This window comes from Pteropus alecto, unplaced genomic scaffold (genome assembly GCF_000325575.1).
Source record: "Pteropus alecto unplaced genomic scaffold, ASM32557v1 scaffold39, whole genome shotgun sequence".
Taxonomy (NCBI): Eukaryota; Metazoa; Chordata; class Mammalia; order Chiroptera; family Pteropodidae; genus Pteropus; species Pteropus alecto.
In genome coordinates, this window is record NW_006443568.1 from 12,773,092 (window position 1) to 12,800,002 (window position 26,911).

General features: G+C 51.5%; 1 protein-coding gene and 1 long non-coding RNA gene across 2 annotated transcripts in view; both read left to right on the plus strand.

Moving 5' to 3' along the window:
• Positions 1-6: 6 nt before the first annotated feature.
• Positions 7-6,131, plus strand: LOC112472930. Its single transcript, XR_003043825.1, has 2 exons — positions 7-4,288; positions 4,851-6,131. It is a non-coding gene; the product is annotated as an uncharacterized LOC112472930 (long non-coding RNA).
• A 2,892-nt stretch (positions 6,132-9,023) lies between these two features.
• The window catches only part of ECE1 (endothelin converting enzyme 1), an 86,749-nt gene continuing 68,861 nt past the window's right edge, over positions 9,024-26,911 (plus strand). The window contains exon 1 of the mRNA XM_015598811.2: positions 9,024-9,161. Within this exon, the coding sequence (XP_015454297.2) occupies positions 9,039-9,161 (123 nt within the window). The 5' untranslated portion in view covers positions 9,024-9,038. The remainder of the gene's footprint in view (positions 9,162-26,911) is intronic.

A 26,911-nucleotide genomic window follows, 5' to 3' on the forward strand; every position in this document is an offset into this window, starting at 1 on the left:
TGGCTCGGCTCGCCGGACGGCGCCGCGCTGGGTTCCGTAGGGGGCGGCAGCGCCGAGCTTGGTCTGGGCAGCTGGACCCGGCCAGATGTGGAGAGCGCGGGGTGGCCGAATCGGTTTGGGGACAGTTGGTGCGGTTCTGGTCTGGGGCGGCCGAAAGTCCCGGGACCCGTCTGAGCTTGGAGACCCTGATCGTGCGGGCCGGGTCCGGAGCGGGGGTCAGGGGCAGTTCTGCAGCGGCTGGATCCAGTCGGACCTGAGCGTCTCGGGACGCCAGGTGGATCCGGGGTGACTTTCGGCTTGGAGCACCGCGAGTGGCCGCGTCGATCGCCTTCGGGCGCTCTATCTGGGACTCCCGATCCCACTATGGCTTAAGGGGTTGGAGAGTGGAGGAGGCTGAGCAGCCTGGTTGGTCGCTGTCAGAGACCAGGGGACAATTGGAGACCGTGTGCCCAGCCATCTGATCTCCCCAGCATCTCCCAGTAATGAGGTCTTAGAGGAAGGGCTAGGCAATGACATCAAGAAGGGAGCTGGGGAGGGAGATTTCATGGGGGGGCTTCTGAAGCCCCAGGGGAGAAACCCCAGGCTGGGCTTGTTGAGAGCTGTTTTAGGGAGGGGGCTTGTGTCTAGAAGGAAAGCCAAGACTTTTTAATCATCTCTCTAGGGCCTGATGACCACTCCTCCATCATGGAGGCCAAGCCACCTACTTTTCTTGAGTTTCTTTCCCCATGGACAGACCCCTCTGATTCTCTCCTAGTCCTGTTCTGTGCCCTCTTAACTGGGTACAAGTCACCATGCAGGGCCAGAGGAGGGTATGTATCAGTGATGGTGGCTGCCAGTCTCAGAGATACAGCCATTACCACTTCTCTGTGACAATGCTGTGAAGCCTAAGGGGGCCAAGGTGGGGGCAGGATGGGACCCCCTGTAGACACGAAGAGTCCCCCAGTGACTCCTCAGGCCCAACCCCTACTTTGCCCAGAGCTGGGGTCCCCTTCTAACACCCCTTTCCTCTTCCCTCACCCCACTAGTATCTGCCCCGCCTTCCACCATCACTTGCCTGTCCAGAGTCAATAATAATGAAATTATGGCTTGACTGCATACTCAAAAGTCCTTAGAGACCATCTTGGATCCAACCTACCTTTTTGGTCAGGAATTCCTCTCCTGGAATGCTCTGCTGGGGCAGTTTCAGTGACAGGGAGCTCACTTCTTGTTGATCGGCACTTGATTTAAGGTTTTCAAAAAGGGGATGAGACTTTGAGGTCATATTATTTACTCTGCCTCCAAGCCCACCCTGACCTGTTACTCAGAAAGAGAACTTTTTTCTCCTTAAAAACTACCAAAGAGAGGCCACCTTGCCTTGGTGACACTTTTCGGAGCCTCACAACCTGAGAAGCCCCCTAATCTGTCAAGAAGACTCCAGGCTTTGATGTCAAACAGACAGGAACTTTGATCAAATTGTAGCCTCACCCCCGAGTATCAGTTTCCTTGTCTGCGAAATGAGATGGTAAGTCTTATCTTGCAGGGATGATGTGGGGATTCGGCGAGATAACCCCTGAGAGTGCTTTGCTCAAAACACAGCTTCGTTTCCTTTCTTGTTCACCCTTAAGCTCACGTTGAGAAGTTCTGCCTGACATCTAACATATCTGTTAGTCTGCAGGAAGGATTAAAGTTTATCATGGTCGTGGGGAGAAGAAGAAGGAGTCAGTGATACTTACAGAATCATTCATTTGTTCTTCATTCAAGAAAGGCTTATGGAAGACTTAGGATATACCAAGCCCTGTGCTTGGAAGGAACAAAGTGTCATAAAAACTGTGTTAAGGAAACGTCTACCAGTCCATAGATGTCTGCATGGACCCTCAGGCTACGTGGCATGTCTTTGGGAGAGCAAAGATATCAGGCCAGGCCAGGGATCCCTCCTGGCTGGAGAGATAAGAGAAAGCTTCACTGAGCAGGTGACAGCTGAATCGGAAAGAACATCGAGGTGGGGAGAGCTATGTGGGCAGAGGACCAGACATGTGAGCACGGGGAATGCTCTTGGAAAGGCCGGAATGGGGCTTGCCTGGTACCAGGGCATGAAAGAGCCAGGACGGAGGAGAGAAAGTGGGCAAGGGACGCTGCTGGTGCCAGGTAGTCAAAGGCTTAGTCTGGCTGAGGAGTTAGAGCTGCACTGTAGATTGTTGACCCACCACGTGTGGGTGGGGTGGAGGCTGACGGCTGACTGTCATTTTGGTTTCCCCTAAACACTAGTCCGTGTGCTCATTCCTGAGGTGGGGTGATTCAGGGCTGCTAAAGTGTTTATTCCTTCCGTCTCCTGCTCTCTATGGGTTTTAAACAAATCCTGCATTCCCTCCCTTCAGCATGGCCAAGTTTCCCCTGGCCTCCGGTTCCTAACGGGGCTCTTTTGGAAAGTGTGTGTGCTGTTTCCTGTTGTCCTGGCTGGATCTCCCTGACTGTCCCCAGTTCCCCACCCAGGTCTCTAACCCCTTGGCCAGGAGTCAGCGCTGTTCCTAAGGGCCTCAAATGGACCCCCCCCCTCCGCCCAGTGTAGCTTTGGGGTGAGGGTTCTGAGGACACCTTTTATATCTTCCGTCTTCAGTTGTCCTCATACCACCCAGCAGCAGGCACAGAGAGGTAAAGGAGATTGCCCAGGGTCACACAGCAGGATAGTGCCAGAGCAGCCACAGACCTCCTAGATGTTTGGAGGGTTACCAGGCAGATAGGTTGGGGTGAAGGAGGCCCAGCCCAGTGTTCCCAGTCTGCTGTTTGTGGCACCTTGAGAATGTTCCTTCACATTCCAAACTGATGACTGAGCTTAAAGCCACGGCTGAGGGGTGGGAATCATCTTTACTGTAAGTTGCTGAGTTGAAGACAGGGTCCAGCGCCTAGGTTTGAATGCTGCATGTTGTGTGACCTCAGATTAGCTGTTCCCTCTCTCGGTACTTCCTTTCTTCCCAAGTGGGGCGGATTCGCTCCCTTCTTGGGATATCATGAGGATACAACAACCTAGGATAGAGTGTAGAAACACAGACTATTAAGAACTTAAAGGAACATTTGATTTGAAGATGGGAGGCCAGCCACATGGCCCCTGACAGTCTGTGTGGGGTTCCCAGAGCATAGGAGTGCCTTTCCCTGGGCAGCCAGCGTCTGTGCTGGTAACTGGGTTACTCACGTTTCCTTGCATTGCTGCGATTTTTGGTAAACAGGCATATTGTTAACTTTTGTTAAAGTGTTAACTTCTGTTAAATACATTGTTTCCCAGAAAGAATTGGAGAGACCAGGCCCTGTCAGTGGAGGAACAGGATTTGAGGGGTAAGGAGGCGGTAGTTCCAGGCACTAGCCAATATGACTAGCTTGGCTAAAGTCCACACTTTGAGGGAGGAACCATCAGCAGCCATTCACGACCTTTTATGTTTCCTCTCAGTTTTTTCTTTTTAGTTAATTAGGTAAACACCCCTGCCGTAGTCAAAGTGCTTCATTCATTCATTCATTCATTCATTCACCAAACAAGTCTGCCTGGCACAATATAAAGCTTTGGGGCTGCGGTCAGTTCAAATGAGACCAATAGGTCTCTTTTCCAGTCCGGCAGACAGGCAGATATGGAGCAGGAAGTTACAAGTGCAATTGCTGTTGCCAAGGAGACACACAGGGTGCCATGGAGCAGATAAGGGAACCTGGCCTGGGGATCGGAAAAGGCTCTCTGAGGACGTGATGTTAAAACTATGGCCTAAAGAGTGAATGGGACTAGGAGGAACATTCCAGGCAGAGGGAGCAGTTATGTGCAAGATGGGATAGAACATGGTGCGTTTGGGAATTAATTTGTCTGGAGGCTCGGAAGACAGGGCTTGGGAGGTGGCCAGGGGCAGGCGTGCGCAGGGAAGGTCACGTTCAAGATTTGGGATTCCATCCTCAGGGCAAGGGAGAGCCGCTCAGGAGTTCAGAGTGAGGGGAGTGACATGGACGATTTGCATTTTGAGATGATCATACAGGCTGCTTTGAGAAGAATGGGGAGCGGGGTGAGGCTAGAGGCTGGGGAACCAGTTAGGAGGCTGCTGGAGTGGCTCTGGGAGAGACGATGGTGGTGGCCTGGACACCACACCCAGAATGGGCAGTGAAGAGAGGAGGAGTCTGTGGTCCCAGAGGTCCCACAGAGCCCCTTTCCCTGTGGATACTGACATTCCTTCCTGTATCCTCATATATATATAACCAGCAGAACTCATGGCCTCAAGAAACTTCAGTCTAATCGAAGAGAAAGGCCAAGTTCCCAAACGCCTCTGAAATGAGGTAGAAAATGGTAAGTACCAACCTAGGGATGCAGCTCCAGGGTCAGCCTGGACATGGGTGTGTATCAAAGAAGGCTTCCCAGAAGAGGTGGCATTTGAACTTCCTGTGGCAACAGTTAGTGGAATGGAATGCTTCCTAGGAACTAAGCTTTGGAGAGATTAAAATAAGGACTGACTCCCCTGTCCTTCAAAGAGTTATGGCTGTTACGGGGGCAGAGGTGGGGTGCGGGCGGGCAAAGTTTAATGAACAGTCAGTGCTGATTGAACCCCACTGTCAGAGGTTGGCACTGGCACTAGGGCCTGGGGCTTTGGCCCTTTCCCCAGGAGCCCTGAGGGTGGGGTGACTGGGGTATTCGCAGGCCTGTCTTGGCTTACTGACAAGCCTTACTCCCTCATCCCCACAAGGCTCCTGGGAGATGTTTCTGGAGAACATTCAGGAAATTAGCTGAGGGAGGGTCTAACTTCAGGGCCCAGAGACAGGGAGGCAGGCCTGGCTGCTAGATCTTAAAACTATAGAGTGCTTGCATTGAAAGGGGATTCATAACCATCTCATTCAAATTCCCCGTTTTACAGGTGGGAAGACTGAGGGACGACACGAACATCTAGCATTTGCCTGGCACTTAAATGTGACTTCTTTGATCTTCACATCAACCCCAGGAAGTAGGTTTACCCCGTTACAGCATTGTGAAAGTGGAGGCCCAAAAATTACTTAAGGAGTTAGAGTCTGGAACTAGGCGGCAGCCCCTGCTTCCTCAAGATACTGGCTTCAGTTCCAAGCTGCCACTCAATTTAGCAGAAACTCTGCCTTCCTGGGAAGGATCCCAGAAGTTGGGGATGAAGCTTAGGCAGTTGGCCAGAGGTCTTGGTTGCTGATCGGGGCTCGACATCAGCCAGGCTGAAATATTGATTTTTTTTTTTCAAGTCTTTCACCTTTGCATAGCACTTGACAGTAAAGTCCTTTCCTCTCCATCCACCAGCTCTTCTTGGGGTCAGTTACTAGCAGAGCTAGGATTTAAACCGAGGCCTGTGACTCAGTGCAGACCCCCAGCTTCCCACAGGCCCCGGCCCAAGTCTCCAGTGGCCCCCTGTCTGGCGATGATGTCCCTGACTTCCTGACCACATGCCCCTCTGAGCAGGAGGATCAGCCCCTGGCCCAGAAACCTCCTCTCTCCCATCCTCCTCCCCATGTGCTCCTTGCTTCCTTGGAAGGAGAGGCCTGGAGGCGAGCCAGGAGGAGTAGGGTTACAGTGTAAACACCGAAGGAGTAGGGTTACAGTGTAAACACCGTCATGTCAATATTTACCTCTGCTTGGAACCAGAGCCTTCCGCCTCCCTGCCTGCCTCCCACTCACTGCCCGTCCAGGTGCACGTGGCCTGCTCTGCTGCTCTGATCTGGTCATTGAAAGCAAGGCCAAGGGTGAAGATCTAGCTTCTGTCCCAAACCCTGCCGTTAACATTTCACGTGACCCAGAACAAGACATTCTCCCTTCCGGGCCTCAGTTTTCCCATCTATAAAATGGCATGGCTAGAACAGACCAACTTAAGGGGCCTTTTTAGCAATGTCAGGTAGAATGACAAGCATAATTCTCAGGCTCAGAGCTCGGGCTGCAAGTTGGGCAGACCTGGGTTTCAATCCCAAGTCTACCACTTCCTCACTGTGTGACTGTGAGCAAGTAACTTAACTGCTTTGAGCTTCAGTTTCTTCATCTATAAAATGAGATCCTAGTGGTACCTATTTTGGAGATTTGTCAGTGAAGATTAATGCAATAACTCTACACAGCTCTTGTCACAGGATAAGAACTGAATAAATAGTGGTGGTGGTTATTCCAAATAAACATGTTATGGTTCCCTGAATCTAGTCACTGGATCGCTTCACTTGGGAACTGGAGCCAGGGGTAGGGACTGGAACCTCAAGCTCTCCTGGTACTCGGAGGCCACAGGCTGGGCTGGGGGAGCCCAGGGGTTTGAGAAAGCCCCTTGGTCAGTAGCACACACACTCACACAGCTGCCTAGCCCCTGGGGTTCCTTCTTATTGGGCGGGGTGGTCCAGGGCTGAAATGGCCTCAGAGATGTGTGGCTGTGAGATGAGGGAGGGAGGGAGAGGAGTCAGAAAAGGGAGGAAGGACACATTTCCTAAGCCCTTTCACAGAAGCACTGGAGTCCAGTACATGAGCTGTTCCCTTCAGCTGGAGCGGGGCGGTGCAGGGCGGGGACTGGCAAACCCGAGCTGTGAGCAGGGCAGGGCGGTGGGGCTGCCCATGCAGCAGAAGTGGGCCTTGGAGACCACTGGGCCTGGGTTCAAACCTGGCTCCCTCATGTTTTGCTGTGTCACTTTGGACAATATGTCACCACCTCTCTGAGCTTTGTTTTTGTCATCTCTAATCTGGAGCTATTGGGGCCTATTTTGTATAGTAGTTGGAAGAGTTTAATCAGATGCTGTTTTAGAAGAAGCCAGCTCCATCCTGGCACACACACAGGAGGGCCCCGTGGATATCAGCCTCTTTTATTAGGATGACAGTAAGAACCACATGCCGGTCCTGGTTCTGCTAGTGTCTGCACTTCTTGAGAGCAAGACCGTGCATTTAACAAAAATGTGTGATTTACTTACGTAAGACACATCTCGTGCGGCTCAGTTTCTACAAACGTACACACCTCTGTAACCACCACCTAGTAAAAAAAAATAAAGGATATTTTCACATCCCCAGGGTTTCCACGTGTCCTCTACCATCAGCCTCCCCTGCCGATCCGCTTTCTGTCTAGTTTTGCCCGGTTTTGAACTTGGACGGCTTGAATTCATGTTCTCTTGGCCTGGTTTCCTTTAGCTTCAGTCAACACTGAATATTTTTATGTTTGTCCATGTTGCTTCCTAGACAAGTATCTGCTTTCTTAGGCTGCCTTGTATCCCACTGGGTAGATGCATGTGTCAATGTCCGTGGGTGACATTGGGTGGATTCCAGTCTGGGCTGCTGAGACACTCTTGTGTTTGTCTCTTTGTGGACCTGAGCACCCCTTTCTCTCAGACAGGTACCTAGGGTGCTCCATTTTCAGAGTGTATTGTTCACCTCTTTGCCCACTTGCCCAAGCCTAGGAAGGCTCTAGAGGAATGTTTTTTTCTTTTTGAAAGAAAGAAGGAATGGAGTCTTTTCTTTGTCTTAGTGCTTCAGATCCACTCTGTTGATCCTGCCCCTGCCCTCAGGGCCTGGGAACTCCACGTGGGCCCTCTGCCTAGAGCCTGGGCTTTGGGTCTCCCCCTGGCATTTGTCAAGGCAAGGAGGAGGCATTTGTCCTGGCCCTGGAGACCCCAGGCTATGAGGCTGTCTGACCACTGATTGGTTGTATGATCTTTGGCAAGTCCCTCCCTGGTCCTCAGTTTCCCCTTCTGCAGAACGTTAGGTGGGATGATGTTTTCCCCAGCTCCCTAGTTTCTGATGGTCTCCTCTCATTTGGGAGCCATTCGCTCTGTGCTTCTCCACCTCTAGGCTGGCACCTGCCCCACTGGTGAGCCCCAGCTGTCCCATACCTCCGAGGAAGGACCATTTGGGAAAGTGGGTGGAGGATCTTCATTCTTGGTACTTTCCCTAAGAGCCTCATTGCGAATCAGTCCTTCCTGGTGAGAGTCCTCCAACGTGGGCCCCTGGCTGTGGGTGCCCCCACCCAAGGAGGAGGCTTTGTAGAGCTGGCCTTGACATCAGGCAGACATGGGTGTGAATTCTGCTACTTCCTGGCTCCGCGACCTTGGGCAAGTCACTCCACCTCTCTGAGCTCCAGCATCCTCATCTGCAGGGTTGTGAGGATGAAGTGAGGTCTTACCTCATTGTGGGGACCAAAATGGATGAGGCAGCAACATCCCTGCCGTCGAAGAGATGCATTCTAGGGGAGGAAGCCAGAGACGACACGGGCAACCCAACCAGCCAGAAAGGCCACTTCAGAGACAGGAAAGAGAGGAGCGATGTGGTGGGGAGTGGTGCACAGTGGGGCGGGGGCTACTCCAGGTGGGTGGGCAAGGAAGGAGGTGGCAGCCGAGCTGAAACCCGAAGGCCGAGGAGGTGGCAGAGATCTAGGAGAGGAGAGTTCTGAGCAGAGGAATCGCAAGTACAAAGGGCATGAGACAGGGACAAGGGCAAGAAGGCCACTGTGGCCGGGCAGAGGGAGTAAGGGGGAAAGGGGTAGGAAGAGGGGGCATGGAGGGGCCGAGGCATGAAGGGCCTTGTCAGTCATGGGGGAAGTCGGCATTTCATGCTATTCCCTTGTAGTAGGAAGTCACTGCAGGGCTCTAAGGAGGGGGATGACTTGGTTTGATTTGTTTTAGGAGGGCCCTGGCTGCCGTGGAGGATGGACTGTTGGGGGCAGGAGTGAGGCAGGGAGGCCGGTGTCCGGTGAGAGGTGAGCATGGGCTCAGTACAGTCACCTGTCCTGAGGGCAAGGAGGCTTATATTCCTCCAGGATCTGGGATTTTAGCAGCTACTTTCAGAGGATGGAAGAGAGGGGACAGAGCACCTAGATGCTGCAAGACGTTCTGGAAGCAGACCATGGTGGGCACAAGTTGCCTTTGGAGTCAGTCAGGCTTGTCTTAAAACTTCCACTTGAACTCAGCCTTGCAGGGAAACCTCAGGAATTTCCCAAAGCGAGCACGTTCCCACCACCCCAGGCTCTGTGACCCAGAGATATGAGGCCAAAAGGGCACAGAGCCAGAGCCCGCCTTCCCCACTTCCACATACCCTACTGAGAAGTGAGGACAGAGGAAGCGATGGCAGAAAGGAGATGATGCTCAGCCCCTCTGGGCTCTGGTTCCTGCTGCCGCTGCGGCTAGAGAGAATCCTGTGGTTTTGTGATTCCCCGGTGTCCCCAGCTGATCCTGGGGCAGGAGGCGGCCACGGGAAGGAGGTACTTGGACTTTCGGTGCCCCTGAGTATTCGGTGGGTGGTTACTCAGCATCCTGCCGGGTTTCTAGGCATGGTGGGCGGGGAGAATGAGAGAGCACGAGAGTTCACAGAGCCACAGAAGGTCTGAGCAGAAGTGGAAGTGGGAATTGGGCATCATGGAGACCAACCTCCTCGGGGCGAGACAGGCTCAGAAAGGGAAACAGCGGCACTTGGACCCTGATCTTTGGGGCAGCTAACCCACTGTTCCTTCTGGTTAAGATGTGGGTTTCAGAGCCAGAGAGACCTGGGTTCTAGTCCCAGCTCTGCCGCTTAGTCTCAGATGGGTGACCTTGGGCCAGTGACCATCTCTATGCTTCGGTTTTCTCCCCTGTGGAATGGAACAACAGCAACACGTTTCTCATGGGATTATTATGAAGAATGGTTGAAATGATTTGTGTATAGCTGTAAAGCTCACAGGATAGTGCACATAGTAGGTCCTCACAGTAAACGGGAGCTGTTATTAATATTATTACTATTGCAGTTCTGTCCTTCTGAACCTCGTGAAGAGCTGGAAAGAATGGCTGTGTGCTAGCCTTCACTTATGCTGCTTTCTAGTTCTGGAGAATGCAGTTAGGCCCGTCTCGCTGCCACTTGTTTATTTTACTGTGATAATTGGGAGACCCTTTAACAAGGCCCTTCATTACCACCACCTCCATCCCAACACACGCACACACGTGTGTGTGTGTGTGTGCGTGCAAAGCTTGGGTGGGCTGGAGATGTTCCGTCTGCCTCTTGCCTGAATGGGGCAGCAGGTCCCTACCACACACTCACTGATTCCTGTTTGTGTAGTGTGGCTGAGGGGTTAAGAGCAGGGGCTGTGGGATCCACTTGAACTTGAACCGTGGATCCACCACTTATTTGTTATAAAGGCCCTTTAAGCAGGTAAATTTTCCTCTCTGAGCCTTGGATTGCCCCTCTGTAAAGTGAGGATAACAACCCCCTCCTGAGGTGGTTGCAAACATTACCTGAGGGGAGATCCGCTCAGAGCACATCAGGTGCATGCACAGAGAGGTGGGTGTCACTAATAACAACATGTCATGTGTCCCAAACCCATTACGCCTAGTCCTCTTTCCATAGCTGTTCTCAGAGACTTTCTTGACTATCCCCCTGCCCATCCATCATGTATTCCCACCACCCTTGTCACTCCCTACCCCAGACTGCCTTCTGTCAGAGCACAAGTCACCTTGGATGAACTTTCCCACTCTGCCTTGTTTCCCTGCATTGACGCAGACCAAGAGCCTGAGCTCTGGGGCCAGCTGCCTGGGTTTATACCCCAGCTCTGCTGTTTCCTTGAGCAATCTCAAGCAAATTCCTAAATTCTTAGTCTCTGTTTCTACATGAGTAAAATAGGAATAGTAATAGTAGCAAACTCAGAGAGTGGTTTAAACAAGCAATATAATTATGTAAAGTGCTGGGATTCATGCCTGTCATTCAGTAACTGCCTCGTACTAGATTTTACTACCAGATGGAGTTCCGTTGGAGCAGAGCCCCTGCCTTTGTATGTCTGCAGTCCCAGAACAAGGATGGAATCGGAAGGGATTTAGGGTCTCTAGAGATTGACACTGAGGATGGGTTAAGTATTAGCCAGGTAAAAGGACAACGAGAAAGATTCTAGGCCAAGGGAATAGCATGTGCAAAGGCCCTGAGGTGAGTGTCCTATATATAGTATGTTCAGTGTAGCCGGAGTAGAAAGCAAGAGCAGGAGTGACCCAAGGTGGGGCTGAGAGGTCACCAGGGGCTCAGCCCCATGAGGTCGTGTAGACCAGGTGAGAGATTTGGACTTTATTCCAAGAGCAGTGGAAAGCGCTCGCTCACGCGCGCTCTCTCTCTCTCTCTCTCTCTCTCTCTCTCTCTCTCTCTCTCTCTGTGTTATGTGTTTTCAAATCAATAAACTTTAGGTTTTATTTTTTCTGTGCCAGAAGACAGCATTTAAATCCACAAAGGAAGAAACAGCAAACATTTATAACTGGTAAGGTGGAAGGTGCATCCGGCCTGGCAGAGGTACCAGCAGGGTGGTGACAGGATCTGACTTGCCTTTTTATTAAACTCACTCTGGCTGCTGAATAGAGATGGACTTGGGGAGAGGGCAAGAATGGAGGTGACAGATGGTGGTTCAGCCAGGGCTGGTGTAGTGGCGAGGGAGAGGCAGACAGAGACATTGAGGGGTAGAACTGGCAGGGCTTGGCCTTTGGGATGGGGCAGGGGATCCAGCCCATGCCTTCGACAGGTGAGACCACAGTCCAGAAAGGTGTGTGAGCTGCTGTGGGTCAAAGTCACATGGCTCCTTAGAGGCAGGGACTCCCATCCCAGGCCTTCCAGCAAAGCTCTGACTCAGGGCCCAGACTCCTGCCAACTGCTTTCGTAGAGTCCTTCTTCCAGGCCTTCTGGTGGCTGCGCCTCCTCCCTGTGCCTCCCCACCCCCGCTCCCGCGCTCCCACGCAGCAGCCTGGTGGCTTCAGGGAAGGGGAGGCTTCAGAGGCACATATTCGCTCTTTGAAGCATCTAAGGAGGGAGGAGCTGCGCTCTGACCTCCAGATTCTTTCCCCTTGACCTCTGTGCCTCCTGAGGACCTTCCCAGGCTTTGAAGGAGCCCACAGAAGTGGGGCAAGAGCCACTGTGCACAAGCAGCTCCTCACTGGGCAGGGGGAGTGGGAAGCGGCCAAGGGTCCAAGGAGATGCCCTACCTCAGAGAGAAAGGAGGCACAGGGCCAAAGCCTGGGCCTCTGCCAGTGGGGTCTCGTCCCCTCCTCCAAACCTCTTGAACTGGAAACTCATGGCTGTCATTTACGATCTCCTATATTTCCCCCAGTTAACCTTGTCTGGCAAATGAGGCCTCTGGGATGTTCAATTAAATGAACTGCCAGCTCTGCAGGCCTCTCTCTCCACCTCCCACCCGGGTGCAAGCCATCCCCTCCTAAGATCTCAGATAGCTGTAACTCCCTGTCATACACCTCATCCCCTCTGTAACTGAGCCCAGCTTTTCCTCTTTAGGGTTCAGGCTCCCCTTTTTCTCACCAGGTTCCCGAGCCTGCTCTCTCTTCAGGACCTTTCTCTTTGAAAATTGTCCCCGGACCCTGGACCTTGGCCTGACCTCTCTCTGAGGACTGGATCCCCTGCTTCCCTAGAGACCAAGCAACTCCTGCGCCCCACCCCACACACACACCACAGTCTCCTGGGGTTCTTTATCCCCCGAGAGACTGAGCCCGTCTCACCCTGACACATAATAGGCACTTAAGAAACGTGTTCTCTGCCTCCTGCCACACTCATCTCTCAGTCCCCTGCTTCGTGGCCCCTCCTGAGCCTCCTGCCGTCCCCCGCATGGGTATTTTTTGCTCAGGGAGCCACGTGCTGTGTGGCAACGGAGCCTGGGAAGCAGCTATTATTGGCTGAGAACATCGGGTGGGAGAAAGCTGAGGGCTGAGAAGGGGCAGGAAGAACACTCAACGCTACCGGCTCAGGCCCCTGGTCCTGATATCCTGTTGGTCGGGTGAGTCAAGTCTGGGACAAGTCGGAGTAGGGAGTTCAGTTATAGAAGTCACGGCACTGGTAGAGAATGGGCGTCAGGTTGGAAGCGAGGCTGGCTGGTGACAGGCCATTCACTCTTGGCTTCATAGGGAGCCAGAATCTCCTCGAGTCTCTCTGGCCGACAACAGGGACAACAGTCCCTGAACCCCTTGCACTTGTGTAGCTCTTTTTCACACCTGTCTTCACATTCTCTTACCTGTGTGCTCCATGGAGCAGGACGTAGGAACCACAGTTCAGCGAGCATTAACTCTAAGCCATGCCCTGTGGTAAGCAACACGTGCATCGACTCATTTCATTCGAGTCAACTCTAAAGAGATAGGTCCTATTGTGTCCTCATTTAACAGATGAGGAAGCTGAGGCTTGCTGAGGCAGGGTGGCTCACCCAAGGCCACACAGCTTCAAGTCAGTGTTTGGGCTGACTCGAGTCTGTTTTTTGCTGGCCCCTGTGGAGTGAGCATCTGACTTCAGGGTTGAGGGTGGGTGTGCTTGTGGCTCAGAAAGGCTGTTAGCAGCAAAGAAAGAGGAGGCCAGCAAAGGAGGATGAGAACAAGGTTGCTCTGGAACCCCTCTTGGGGGCTCTGGAGGGGAGCAGGTGGTACCCTTTGCGGAGGGGTCAGGCAGCTGGAAGCAAGTTTCAAGCTGGAGGAGGAGCTGGCACTGTTCTGTCCTCCAGGCACTCATGCCCTTTAATTGTGACTGTTCCTTCTCTCCCCAGAGGAGAAGTCCTTGTGGGCAGACCCTGGCTGTCTTGGCGTACCTGCCCTCAGCAGATGCCCAGTGAGAGGAGGGAGGAGGGCGTACCCTCACAGGGCGAAAATCCGGGAAGGGCTCGGGATGGAGAACACACTTTCCTGTGCCAGGTGGATAGTCCTGGAGTCAGTTCATTGTTCATATCGTTACTAGGGACACATCTCTAAGCATTTAGTGCCAGCTAATGGAGACGTAGAATTTAATCTGTAAAACTGCACGTTGCAAGCAATTCCAACCCCTACCTATTGTGCAATGTGTTTTCTTTCAAGAACAAAACCCGGAACGAAATTTAAGTGAGCATTTCTGCTGGCAATTTCTGATCCCTCCATTGAAGAGATTGCTTCATAGTCGTCGTTTTTTCCTTCTTTGGTGACTCGAGTTTTCTTGCTGTCCCCAGGTGGCAGTGAGTCAGCTGTAAAGATTGTTCAGGAAAGTCTAGAGGAATCTGGTTCCATTTGAGCAGTGCTGAGTGACACCCAGTGACACATTCAAGGTTGGGTAAGGAGAAACGAGTACCCTCCACTAGACACTTGTCTCTGTCACTTCCACCTTTGTGTGTCCCCTGCCTTCCTGGGGCCCAGAGCCATCTCAGCCAGCTCAGCCAGGCGGTGTGGTGACCCGCAGGCTCCACCCTGACTCAGCCCAGCCCTGGCCCTCTCTAGGGAAAATGAGTCATTTCTTCGACCCCAAATGTTTCTCTTTACATGGAAAGAAGAAAAAAAGGAGTGTGGGTGGGGAGAGCCCTTTGGCCTTCTCCAAACTGATTTCTGGCCGAGAAGGGAGGGATTTCAGGGTGACTGTTGGATGGAGCATCCAGACCTGGTTAAAGTCACTAGCTGCAGCTCTGGCAACAGTCAGGGTCAGCCTGGGAACTGTGCTGGGCTGAGTGGTGGAAGGTCACTTCCTTTAACCAATGCTGATCCCCTACCCCCTTCCTCAGGGGGGCGTATGAGCTTATTCTACCCCCTGACCTGTCTAAAACCTGATCAGGGTAAGAAGATAAGGTGGGTGGCAGTTAGCAAAGTGTTTTTTATTACCTGGAAGATATGGCCCCCTCCAGCCAGTCCTCTTAAATCCCCTCTGGCCTCCTTTTTAACCACCTCCAGGAAGCTTATGCTAACCCTCTTGATTGGCTCTTCTGAGGACTTGGAAATCTAGCTTTAGCAAGGGAGAGAGATGTGATGGATTCTATCAATTAGCGATGTCTACGAGGGCCTGGGGACTGGCAGGCAATCACCTTCCCTAGCAAGACACGGATGGCCTGGGTGTAGTCTTATGCTCTCTCCCAATTTCCTCGTTATTTTTCGGGTGACCCTAAGTGAATCAGCTTACCTCTTTGAGACTCACTTTTCTCATCTGTAAAATGGCCAATGAAGACCACCCGTAGCTGTGAAAAGGAAACGAGGGAACATCTGCAAAGCGGCCTCATTTCCTCTGAGTCTTTACCCACCCTGCTGAAAACGGCCCCCCGTCTTGATTTTTCTCCTTAGCACTTACCACAATCGAACACACTCCTTGTTTTACTTGTTCGTTTAATCTTTCTCCTCCCACTACCACGTCAGGATTCCTGTCTGTCTCGTTCCCTGGTATTTCCACCTAGACCAGTACTGGCACATAGTAGGCACATAAAATATTTGTAAGAAGAATGAATAAGTGAAAAAAGAATGAACGAATGACTGAATGTGAGCAGCCGGCTCAGAGCCTGGCCCGTGGTAGGTGCCGAGTGTATTTCGGTGCCCTTCTCTCCAGCAGTTATTCTGGAGGGTTTAGTTCTTTCTCCTCCCCACGCTTTCAAGGTCAGTTTATCCACTCTTGAGGCTTCATGCTTACTTTTGATATTTGGCCATTTCATACTAGTGCACGAGATTGCCCTGGGGAATGTAGTGGGGTACTTCTATTGCAAAATGAGAAGGTTTTGTTTTGGAGTCGAATGCAGAATTGGCATGACTTTTTAAGACAGAAAACAAATGAGGCTTCAGCAAAGGCTTTTAGCTGGGTACAGGTTCACTCTCTGGGGAACTTTGGGAAAGTGTGAGCAGCCTTGGTTTGGGAAATGACCCCAACCTTGGTGCCCCAGGGCCTGCCCTCCCTCCCGAGTCCCTGTCAGAGATTTCAGCAGAATGCGTATTTCCTCATTTCCAGGGTACGGATCCAAGCACATCTCATCCCGGGCCCGGGCCACTCCCCTTCTTGACCCTTCCCTCCCATTTCTTAGGAGAATTAGTCGTGGGACAAGGATTCCTGTAACCTTTATTTTTTTTTAAATAAGCATTTCATTTTTGAATAATTTTAGGTTTACAAAGAAGTTGCAAAGGTGATCCAGAGTTCTTGTTTACCCCTCACCCAGTTATCGCGGATGGTGACATCTTACAAGGCCATGGTACATTTGTCAAAACCGAGAAGCCAACATTGGTACTTTGCAGTTAATTAAACTCCATACTCTATTCAGATTTCACCAGTTTTTACACTAATACCCTTTTTCTGTTCCAGTCCCATCCAGGACCCCTCATTGCATTTAGTCATCATGTCTCCTTAGCCTCCCCTGGTCTGTGACAGTTTCTCAGGGCAGGTATTTTGTAGAATGTCCTGCTCGGGTTTGGCTGTTTGCGACGCCTTCCTCTCTCAGCGGCATGTTGGAGTGGTCCCCAAGGCCATCGCTTTTTCTCCTGTCCACCTTCTCACACTGATGCTGCCCTTCCCTGGCGAAGGGCCACCTCGGCACCCACCGTCCTACCTCCCAAACCTGCACTTTGCTTGCCCTGCTTACCTCAGCCAGCAGCGCCCCTGCGCAGGGTTGCCTGAATGGAATTCAAGGTGGCACCCAGACTCCTCCTTGACCAAGTTCTATCAATATTCTGCTTCCCCTTCCACTTCTTGCCACCCCTCGCCGGCCTCTGTCAGCCACTCTCTTGCCCTTCCTGCCTCCAGCCTCACCCCTCCAGCCTTTCTTCCTCATTGACGCCTCAGCCGTCTTCCTGAAACACATGTCTGGCCCTGTCACTCACTGCTTAAAACCCTTCCATGGCTCCTATTGCTCTGGGAGCAAGCCAGCCTCCTCCCTACGAATTCTGTGGCATTACCCAATCTAGTCCTTGCCCATTCCTCCAGCCTCATCTCTAGCCTTTCTCCACCTTGCCCTCTCTGCTTTAGCCAAACAGTTATGGTTCCCCCAATGCAGCTTACTCTTCTCTTCATTTCCACCCCTTTGCACCTGCCGTCCCTCTTTGTTTCCTGCCATGAGAATGGGAATTCCATGAGCATAGAGACCTTACCAGGCTTGTTCTTCACTGTCCCTTCAGTACCTTGGACAGTGCCTCGGACAGTGCCTCGGACAGTGCCTGGTGCATAGTAGGTGCTTGATAAATGTTCATTAATCAGGGTAAGGAGAGCCTGGAGGCAAGAAAACTCTTTATCAAATAATTTCAGACAAGCATGAAATTGCAGCAGAGACAAATGCCATGAAAACAAGTGTCCTGGTGCTATATGTGCCTGTACAGGGGGATTTGACCTAGTCAGGGAGGTTAGAGAGGGCTTCTCTGCAGATGCGATGCTCTAACTGCAATCCAAAGGAGAGGTGATGTTAACTAAGTGGGAAGAGAAGAGCATTCTAGTTACAGGGGACAGTGTGTGCAAAGGCCCTGTGGTTTAAGGGAATGTGAAAGACCGAAAGAAAAGCAGAGTCACTGGCATCTGGGGTAGGGAGAGTGGGGCACGTCATGAACTGTGGCTAAACAGGGGCAGGGACAGAGCCTGAGGTCATCGAATGGGACTTCGAAGTGTGTGTGTCTGTGTGTCTGTGTCTGTGTCTGTGTCTGTGTCTGCGTGAGAGTGGGTGTAGGGAGAGAGGAAGGGAGGAGAGAAGACAGGGAGAGACAAAGAATCATAATCATTTCCAAGCTGTGTGACCTTGGACAAGTCATTTAGTCTGTCTGACCTTCAGTCTCATCTGTAAAATGGGGACAGAACCACCTACTTTGCAGAGTTGTTGAGTGGATAAAATGAAATAAATGTAAAGCACTTTACTTTACCCCATATGGCACATTGCCAGGTTCCTGATCAATGTCTGGTTTCCTCCTGCCCTCTGTCACCTCCCCTGCCAAGCCCAGCTGCAAGCTGTGAGGAGTCATTAACAAGCCCTTGTTGAGTGTTCTCTTTAATCAAGGTCCTTCCCCTCTTCCCTCCCATCTCAGGAGCCCAGAGCTGCCCTCCTGGCCACCATAGGCCTCTGCCCTGGGGGGAAAGCAGTTACCAGCCCAGACCCATCTCCTGCTCTAACCAGCAAGGTGCTAGGATCCCAGTGACCTGCCTTTCCCTGTGCCCTGCAGGGACCAGTGAGCTACAGGAAAGCAGGCCACTTGGCTCGGCTCACATTGGCGTAGGTGGGTCCCTGTATGGAAGGGCCGTTCTGATAACTCAGGGATCCACCCAGCTCTGGACAGCTCTGCCTGCTTGCCCTCGGAGCACCACGTGTCCTGCTCTGTGGTAGCAGGGTCACCATTTCCAAAGTATCCTGCTGTAGATGCTCTATAATCTTCACCCTGTTTAAGCCACAGACAGTCATGCAAAGCACAAGTCAGTGACCCCTCTTTACAGGTGAGGAAACTAAGACCCAAGGAGGTGACGTGGTAGTCGCAGGTTCTCATAGCTTGTTGATGGCAGAGATGGATTGAAAGCAGGTCCATCTGACCCAGAAGAACCCCCGCCCCGCACTGCCTCTCGTTGGACCTGGAAAGATCAAGGGCACTGGGAGGGTCCTTTGAGGTTAGCAGACAATGTTTCTTAATGCAGGTGTTATTGGTATTTTGAGAGAGGCATTTTGAGAGAGGCATTTTTAAAAATTTTGCAGGACTGTCCCGCACACATTGTAGAAAGTAAATAACTGTGGCCCCCGAGATTAAATGCTAGTACTTGTCAGTCATTTGGAAACCAAAAAGGCTCCCACCTATATAACAAACCCCTTAGAAAGGTAGAACTGCCTCAAATTGAGACCCATGATAATCCAATAAAAAGTCTGTTTATGTTAATACCAGCTAATAATACCGAGGTCCTGGGATGTGCTAAGTACTTAACCTGATCAGATATGGGTACCATGAATAGACCCATTTTACAGATGAGGAGATAGAGGGTCAGAGAGGTTAATTGATTTGCCCATGATCACACAGCTAGTTGATGGTAGAGCTAGGATTTGGACTTGTGCTCTGTTTTAAAGAAAAGGCCCAGAAAAGGCAGCTGGTTTGTGTAAGGTCACATAGCTAGTGAACGTGGGGGATGCGATAGGAACTTACGACAGTGCTTTTCCATTCCACATGATGCTTAGAAGGACAGAGACAAGCCCTGTTGGCTGGCGGCTGGCAAGGGGAGTCACTGGCCTGTATTCGAGGGAGGATTTCTGCTTCCATAGCCCTAGGGCCCTGGGCCCTGGGCGTCTTGAAGTCTCGGGTCCACCAGTGTCCCCTCCACCTAGACACCTTTGTCGTGTTTGCCGCGTCCCCTTTCCCTCACCCCTTTTATCTCTCTCCATCACCGACCCTGCTGCTGGTCCCATCACTCTCACCCCATCTTCACTTCTCTCCTCCGTCTTAGGAATTATTTTTATCTTTTGGGATGGAATAGTTTAGAGGATCAGGTGACAAAACTAGTGTGAAGAAAGTGCTGACTTGAGCCAGGCATGTCCTACAGGCCCGGGACATGTTTGCTAAATCTAAACCCCCTTATCCTTCCCGGCTCTATTCTCTGATTGTTTTCCTGTCTGTCCTTCTTTCTCTATTCTCCTCTCTGTCACTAGGTTTTTCTGTCCTCGCCTGGTTAGGCATTTAGGCCAACTTCCGACTCCTAGGGCCAAAACGGCACCCCCTCCCTGTCTCCTATGCCAACACTTGGCACTGGCATTTTTGTCACAAGGCCTTGGGCCTTAGGCTGGGGCACATGGGAGGAGGGACCCTGGCATAACCCCAGCTTATACCCTCAGGCTGCCCTTTGCACTAGCCAGGTGAGAAAGGCTGACTGGTCACCTGCCCTCAGAGCATCCTCTGGTGTTTCCATGGCAACCGTGCAGCCAGAATCTCTTGGGCTACTGAATTCCCCACAGGGTGTGCATGGTCATGAGAAGGGAAGCAACTGTTAGGAGGCCAGATGTGGTGTGGGGTCTTCTGATTTCATCCATATACACCTTTGTCCCCAGTCCATCTCACTGGGAAGCTACTCTGCGACTTCTCTCTGAGCCTTGGTTTTCTCATCTGTAAAATGGGGTTGTTATGCTGACCTCAGACGTTGTCCCACCTGTGTGCATGAGCCACATGAAGACAGTGGTCGGGAAGCCTGAGGAAGCCATCCTGGGAACCTCAGAGAGAGGAGCAGGGAGGCAGGACCCGATCAGTGAGAGGCGGCCAGGGATGCAATTCTATTTCATTAGAACTCAGGAATTGGACAGATCTGCCCCTTCGAGGAGTATGGTTTAAGGAAGCATCCTTCCCTCTCTGAGCCTCAGTTTCTCCTTCTCTAAAACGAAAATAATTCTTCCTATGTAATCAGATTGCTGGGAAAATGGAATATATGTGGCATGCCAAGCCTGGTGCCTGGCCCAGTACATAGTAGATGATCATTAAGTGTTGATCCCCTGTGAAGGCACTGGTCCACCATAACCGCACAGGGAAGGGTATTTCCTGCCTGCCTGGGTCACCAACAAACCCCCTTCCTGGGCATAGCTGCTGGGTACCCCCAGGACGTACTCCTCCCTGTGGAGAATTCTTTGTGTTATTCACACGGAGACTTCCCTAAGAAGGCCAGGTGCCCCTCTGTAAATGTCTCAACCCATTATCTGGCCTTCCCTATCTGTCTACCTGGGTATGTCTAACACCAAGCTGGCACCAGGAGGTGCCATTTATTGAGCACCTAGTATGTGCCAGGTCGTTCAGTGCAGTGGTCCCTAACCTCTTTGGCACCAGGGAGTGGTGCTCCTATGAGAATCTAATGCCTGATGATCTGAGGTGGAGCTGAGGCGGCGATGCCAGCACCGGGGAGCGGCTGCAAATACAGATGAAGCTTCTCACTCCTCGTGCTGCTTACTTCCTGCTGTGCGGCCCGGTTCCTAACAGGCCATAGACCGGTACTAGTCCGTGGTCCAGGGTTTGGGGACCCCTGGTTTAGTGCCTTCATCACATTACCACATTTAATAGTGACAGTCTCCTTTTGGAGAGTTTTTGTTATTCCCAGTTTTGAGCTTCCCAGAGCTGTCCAAGCCCACACAGCTGTTGACGTCCCTGAAGACCTTTATCGATTTTTGGTTTGTGTTAGGTTGTTTGTGTCATGTCTCATCTCCCCCTGGGAGACAGCACCAGGATTGCGGCTTTGAGTCCGAGTGACCTGAGCTCGTCCTCAGCTCTGCCACTCGCTGGCTGCGGGACTTTTGGGCAAGTGCCTTCACCTCTTCGAACCCCAGTTTCCTCCTCTATAAAACTGGGATAATAACTCCTCCAGCACAGGGGGGTCATGAAGATTACACGGGGAAATGTCGCACGGCACCTGGCACAGGGTAGATGGTGAGTCGATGGCAGTTCCTTCCACTTCTTCCATACCAGGAGGCCCAGGAGCAGCAGGATCTATGGGCTCAGCTCCAGGACAAAGGAAGAATATCACAGACCATCAAAGCACCACCTAGGCAGTGGGCAGGGCCGGCCACACAGCCGAGCCCCAGACTGCTGGCCTGGAGAAGGCTGGGACTTCAGGTGGCCTCCCAAGGTGAAGGGGCTGAGTGGGAGGGAAGATACATATGAGTTCTCTACAAGGACACTTTCCATGCAGACTCTGGGGAGGCGAAGAATGCAGGCTCTGGATCAGGCACACACTTCCTTACAGGGGCTGTGTGACCCCATATAAGTGACTCAACCTCTCTGAGCCTTAGTTTCCCCACCTGTGACATGGGAGATAATGATGCATGACATCTCCCAGGGATGCTGAGATAATACGTGGAAAGTGCCTGGCATAGTCTGCTCAAGAATTTCCTATTATTTATTTTTAGGATGTGCTCTCAGGGCCTACTGACTCCCCAGTTACCCACAAAACAATAATAAAAAAATTTAAGGGCTTATTTCTACAGTGCCTTCCATGAGCCAGGCCCTGTGTTTAGTGCCTTCATCACATTATCCCATTTAATAGTCACAGTCCCCTGTGGAATGGGCTCTCTTGTTGTCCCCATTTTATAGATGAGGAAACCAAGCCTCCCAGAAGCTGGGTGGGCCCAGCCCCCACAGCTGTTGGCTGCCAGACCCTGGCCCCTCTCATTTGCCCCTGCTCTGGAGATCGTCATGGACTGGGTTAGAGTGTCTCGCCAGATATCAGCTGGACATAGTAAATCCCAATATAATCTGTAGGGGAGAATCTGTAAATAGAGGATCTGGGGTGGGGCGGAGGCGCCTGTGGAAGACCAGCCTGGGAGGCGAGCTGTCTGTGGGAAGCTGGAGGCAGGAGCTACCTAACTGCTGTGTATGTTTATTCAGCCTGTCCCAGGCAGGCAGGGGCCCTGACCAGCCAGTGTAAACATCCGGACTGCTTGTCGGCCTGGTGGGGGCCTGAGGCAAGCTGGGGAGCCAGCAACCAGGGCCACCCAGTGTCAGCTTGGTGCCAGAGGTGCCTGGGTAGACAGACTTGGCAGAGTATGGAGCCATCATTTATTGAGCACCAAGTATGTACTAGGTTGTTTATACGTAACACCTTAACACATCTTTATAAGAAACAGACCTGTTTGGTCTATTTTATAATTTTTCCTTACTGATGAGGAAACTGAGCCCTGGGAATTATACAAATTCAGCTCCATCAAAAGCACGTAGAATTAGATTTGCTGAGAGGGGGAGTTTGTGAAAGCGTCACTTAGACAAGTTATGCGTTCCTTTGCATCTGCCTTTGCTGATGCCACACTTTCCATGCAAACTCTGTTTGGAGCCTAATTCAGTTCCTCTCCCGCTGGTAACTGGTGTTCTTGCTGTAAACTGCCTCCCTGGTTTCCTTTTCAGCATCACCATGTGTGGGACTGGCCGGGCTGAGGAGGGCCAGTTTGGCACAGCTCAGGGAGTTTGCCTCTTTCTCATGCAGGAAAGAGAACTTGGCTGGCTCTGGTTATGAAGGTTTGTGGAGTGATAGCTTGATAAGACCTTAGATGTTGTCCCACCCATTTTACAGATGGAGAAACTGAAGCCCAGAGAGGGGTATTCTCTGCCCCGAAGACTCACATTGGATGGCTGAAGCAGAGCTGGAGCCTGGGTCTCTGAGGAGGACACCCCAAGTCTAAGCTAGTCTTTGTTAATGGGTGGGACAGGGTTAGGGAAGGGCAAGGATGGAGTAACTACGTTCCCCAGATGCGTCATGATCTGAAATCAAATTTCACAGCCAGTGCACTCCCTTCTGCCCTCTCAGAACTGTGCCCCAGAAAAGCCCTTGGGCCCTCGGGAACACTGATAAATTCCTGTGCTTGTGCCAGTAGGGTGGTTTCACTGGGTTTGGGGAGCTGAAAGATTATGCAGGGGCTGCCCCGCTCCCCATTTCCTGCCACTTTCTGTCCCAGGTCTTGCCCTGCTCTAGCCCCTCACATTTCCCCTCATCTTGGGTCACCTTTGAGTCCGACAGAACTGCCACTTGGATTGTGCCAAAGCTGGGAGAAATCATTGAAATACAACAGCAGCCAGTGCCCAGGCACCTGGAACGTGTCATCCTATGCCCCCGAGAGGCACCGCTGAGGTACAGACCCCGCCTACAGGTCTCCTTCACCGCCATGTTGTGAAGGAGGTGGCAGTGGCCCCAGTCGAAGGTTGAGAATGTTGAGGTCACACCCTGAGTCTGGATTTGAACCAGGAAACGGACACCCGGGCTTCCTACTCTCGGCCACACTTGCTGAAGCCTGGGACTTGCTAAAGTCAATTAAGAGGATTTATTTGGGTACAAGATGGCTAAGACTCCACCTTGAGAATGAGGAGCAGGATCTCAGGAGAGGCCGGGAGAGTTAGGTGGGGAGGAAGCCTGGCTTTGCTGCCCAGCTCACACAGTAGGGAGGGGTCCCAGGAAGATCAGGAACGGAAACTGAGACGGGGTGGGAGGGAGTCCAGCCAGCTCAGGCCCACGACTTTATGTATCCTGGTCAAGGGACCAAGATTGCCCAATCGCCAGGGTCCCAGATGCGTCACCAGTTTCACTGAAGGCCAGCCTGGCCTTGGAACAAGTAAATGCTTTCCCCTCCTTAATCTGAGGCCTAGGGACTGGCCCTTCTCCATCTGTTCTTTTTGCGAGATTCCCCCAACAGCAGCAAGAAGTAAACCAGGCTGCCCTACTGTGTGTCACCCCACACCCCCATGCTCCAGGCCCTGTTGTGTGCCAGGCCCTTTTACAAATACAGCCTTGTTTGATTGTCCGAAGAGTCAGTCGGGAGCTAGTGGTGGGTATGATGCTCCCCACTTCACAGAGAAAACGGAGCTCACACAGCAAGGTACAGATCTGGCTTTCTATCCAAGTCTGCTCGCCTCCAAAGCCCATGGCTTTTTGGGTGTGTGGCAGAGTATTTCGGACATATAAAAAGCATAGAGTTCAGTAAAAACAAACACTGGTGAACCAATCATCCAGATTAAAAAATAAAACATTCCACATGCAGTTGAATCTTCCACATGTGTCCCTTCCTGATCGCAGTCCCTACCTCCCTGTCTTCCAGAAAAAAAAAAAAAACGACTTTCTTGAATGACCACCTTGCTACTTTTACTAGATGTTTCAGCCTCCCCAAGTGACACATAGTATTGCTCAAGAGTTTTAAACTTTTAAGTAATTGGTGAGAGGCTCTATATTTACCTTGCAGCTTGTTTTTCTCTCTTTGTGTTGTATCTGAGTTGTATCCAGTTCATTTTCAGTGCTGTGTAGTATTCCACCCCATGGACCTACCACAGTTTATCCAGACTGTTAGAGATGGCCGTTTAGGTTGTTTCTCATTAACTATTTAAATGGTGCTCTGGGGCTTCCTTGTCCACATCTCCTGGTGATCACGAGAGAGTTCCCAAGATGTATATGTTAAAGCCCACTGTGTCATAAGACCACTAAGAGGATTGACTAACAATTTGAGGGGTTCCTGCTCTGAGAGTTAAAGACCTCTTAAGGACAGGAATGTTATTCCATTTGGTTTGCTGCCGTGAACAGCACTAAGAACTGTGTCGGGCACGTAGTAGGTACACGGAAAATGTCTGTTGGCTGAATGAGTGGACATGTGCTCAGCACTTGACATTCAAGATCTTAGTCAATCTGCTGTGAAGAGGGTTCTTCCCATTTCACAGCTGAGCCAACGAAAGCTTTGCAGAGGTTCAGTCGTGTTCCCACAGCTGATACCCAAGTCGGCTGACTCCAAGGCCTGTGCTTTCCCAAGGCCAGGCCTCTCTGGAGTTGCCCACGTAGACAGAGGAAGCAGATTCGCAGAGGCCTGGAACACAGGGAAACAAGAGCTGCTTCTAATGCCTAGTTGCATGGGTACAAGGACTTTTAAGGCTGTCCTGGAGGCTGGTAGAGTGTGGTGGGACCAGGTGGTTGGTTACCTCTGGCCCGGAATGTCACCGTGGAGCTGAGGGTGAGTAACATCTCACCTCTGGGGCTGATTCGTAAAGAAACTAACTACAAAGCTCGGGACCATGCTAGGCTCAGAATTCAGATGCAGCCAGTGGGAGAGACCCATCATGGGGGAGGCAGCCTAACCTACCAAAAAATCATTCACTTGGGGCAAATAGGTTTGATCCCAGGCCGGTCACTTATTAGCTTTGTGACTTTAGCTTAATCTCTCAACTTCCCTGAGCCTTTTCATCCCCATTTGTTAAATGGGGATATTGACTCTCTCTTGCAGAGTTATTGATAGATTTAGAATTGCGTGTAACAATCTTAATACAGTACATGGATAGTAGTTATTAATGGTTCAGGGTGGAGGCTATTCTACTAGAAATAAGTACAAATCACTAGAGGTGCACACAGATGGGGCAGCTTAGGACACAGAGGAGGACTTCATGGCGGAGGTGACATTTGATCTGGGTTCTGAAGGGTGAATAGAAATTCTCTGAGCCAAGGATGAGAAGGCTATCATAGTGTTTCTAGCAACAACAAAAAAGCTAATGCGAGTTGTTTATAGTTTGATAGAGATATAGGATCCTGTGAAGATGATGCTGACTAAATCGACAAAGAATCTGTTGGGGTCAGAGGAACATGCAAAAACTGGGGGTGGAGCAGTCAGAAAGTCTTCCTGATGAGAAAGGGTGGGTGGGTAGGATTTAAATGAGAAAGGAAGACTAGAGGGAGAGGAGCTGCCAGATTCTTGATTTCCTGGCTAGGCTGAGCTGGGTCAGAAGGGAGCCTCCCCAGCCTGGCAGGGGACTGGGGGCAGCAGAAGTCCAGCTCTATCCCTGTCACCAAGTCATATGCTCTTCTCTCCCTTGGAAAAAAAGAAAAGCTGTTCCTAAACATTAATTGTGCAATTGCAAATTGGCTCCTGAGCTGGGCCAAGTAAGAGCCAAGCCCCAGAGAGGGGGGAGGAGCCCAGGCTGGATGGCTGCAGGGGCCTTGGAGGGGCTTTGGTGTGCCACTGTGTGAGTGTCCGGTGTTTGTAGGACTTTATGACACCTAAGGGTTCGGTAGACCTGATTTCGAATCATATCCTGTCACCAGCTGTGTGACCTTGGACTGGTTACTTAACCTCTCTGTGCCTCTCCTGCCACATCTCTTACATGGGGTTGTGGTGACGGTCAGATCAGAAAGAGCTTAGCTTCGGGGCGGGAGTGAAGTCATTGCTCATCTTCAGTTTTTGTCGCCACTGCTATTGTTGTCATTTAGCAGGAGCAGCGGCAGCACCATCAGTGCCCTCATTGCCACTGCCTCCATGACAGGCCGTGCTATTGCTGAGGCTTAACCCCAGGGTCATTCCAGCGGCCAGTGTCGTCTCCCCTTGAGCCAGGACATTCCAGGGCCATCACATTAGCGTCCAGTGCCACAGCCTGTACCCTAGGCAGTGCCCCTCTTAGGAGGAGGCAGAACTTGAACTCCTGTGTGCCTTTTCTTGGATTACCTCCTTAATTCTCACCACAGCCCTATCAAGTAGGTTCGCGTGTTCCCATGTTATAAAAGAGGAAACATGTTCAGAGAGGTGAGGCAACTTGCACAAGGTCACACAGCAGTGGAGAACAGGGATTCAAGCCCAGGTCTGTCTGCTCCCAAATCTTTGTTCTTCCCAAAGATGGGAGCGGCTTGTTCCCAGGAAATCTGAGCGTGGTACCCTCCCTCCCCTTAGTCAGTCCTCTGCTCCCTTTTTGTCATGTCCCCCTGTCCCTGGTTATCCACCCCCTCTGGCTCTGCTCTGTGCCTAGATACCACTCTGGGCCAGGACTGCAGATGGCACAGCTTGTGTCCTCTTGAGCCAACATAGCCACCTCTCCCCCA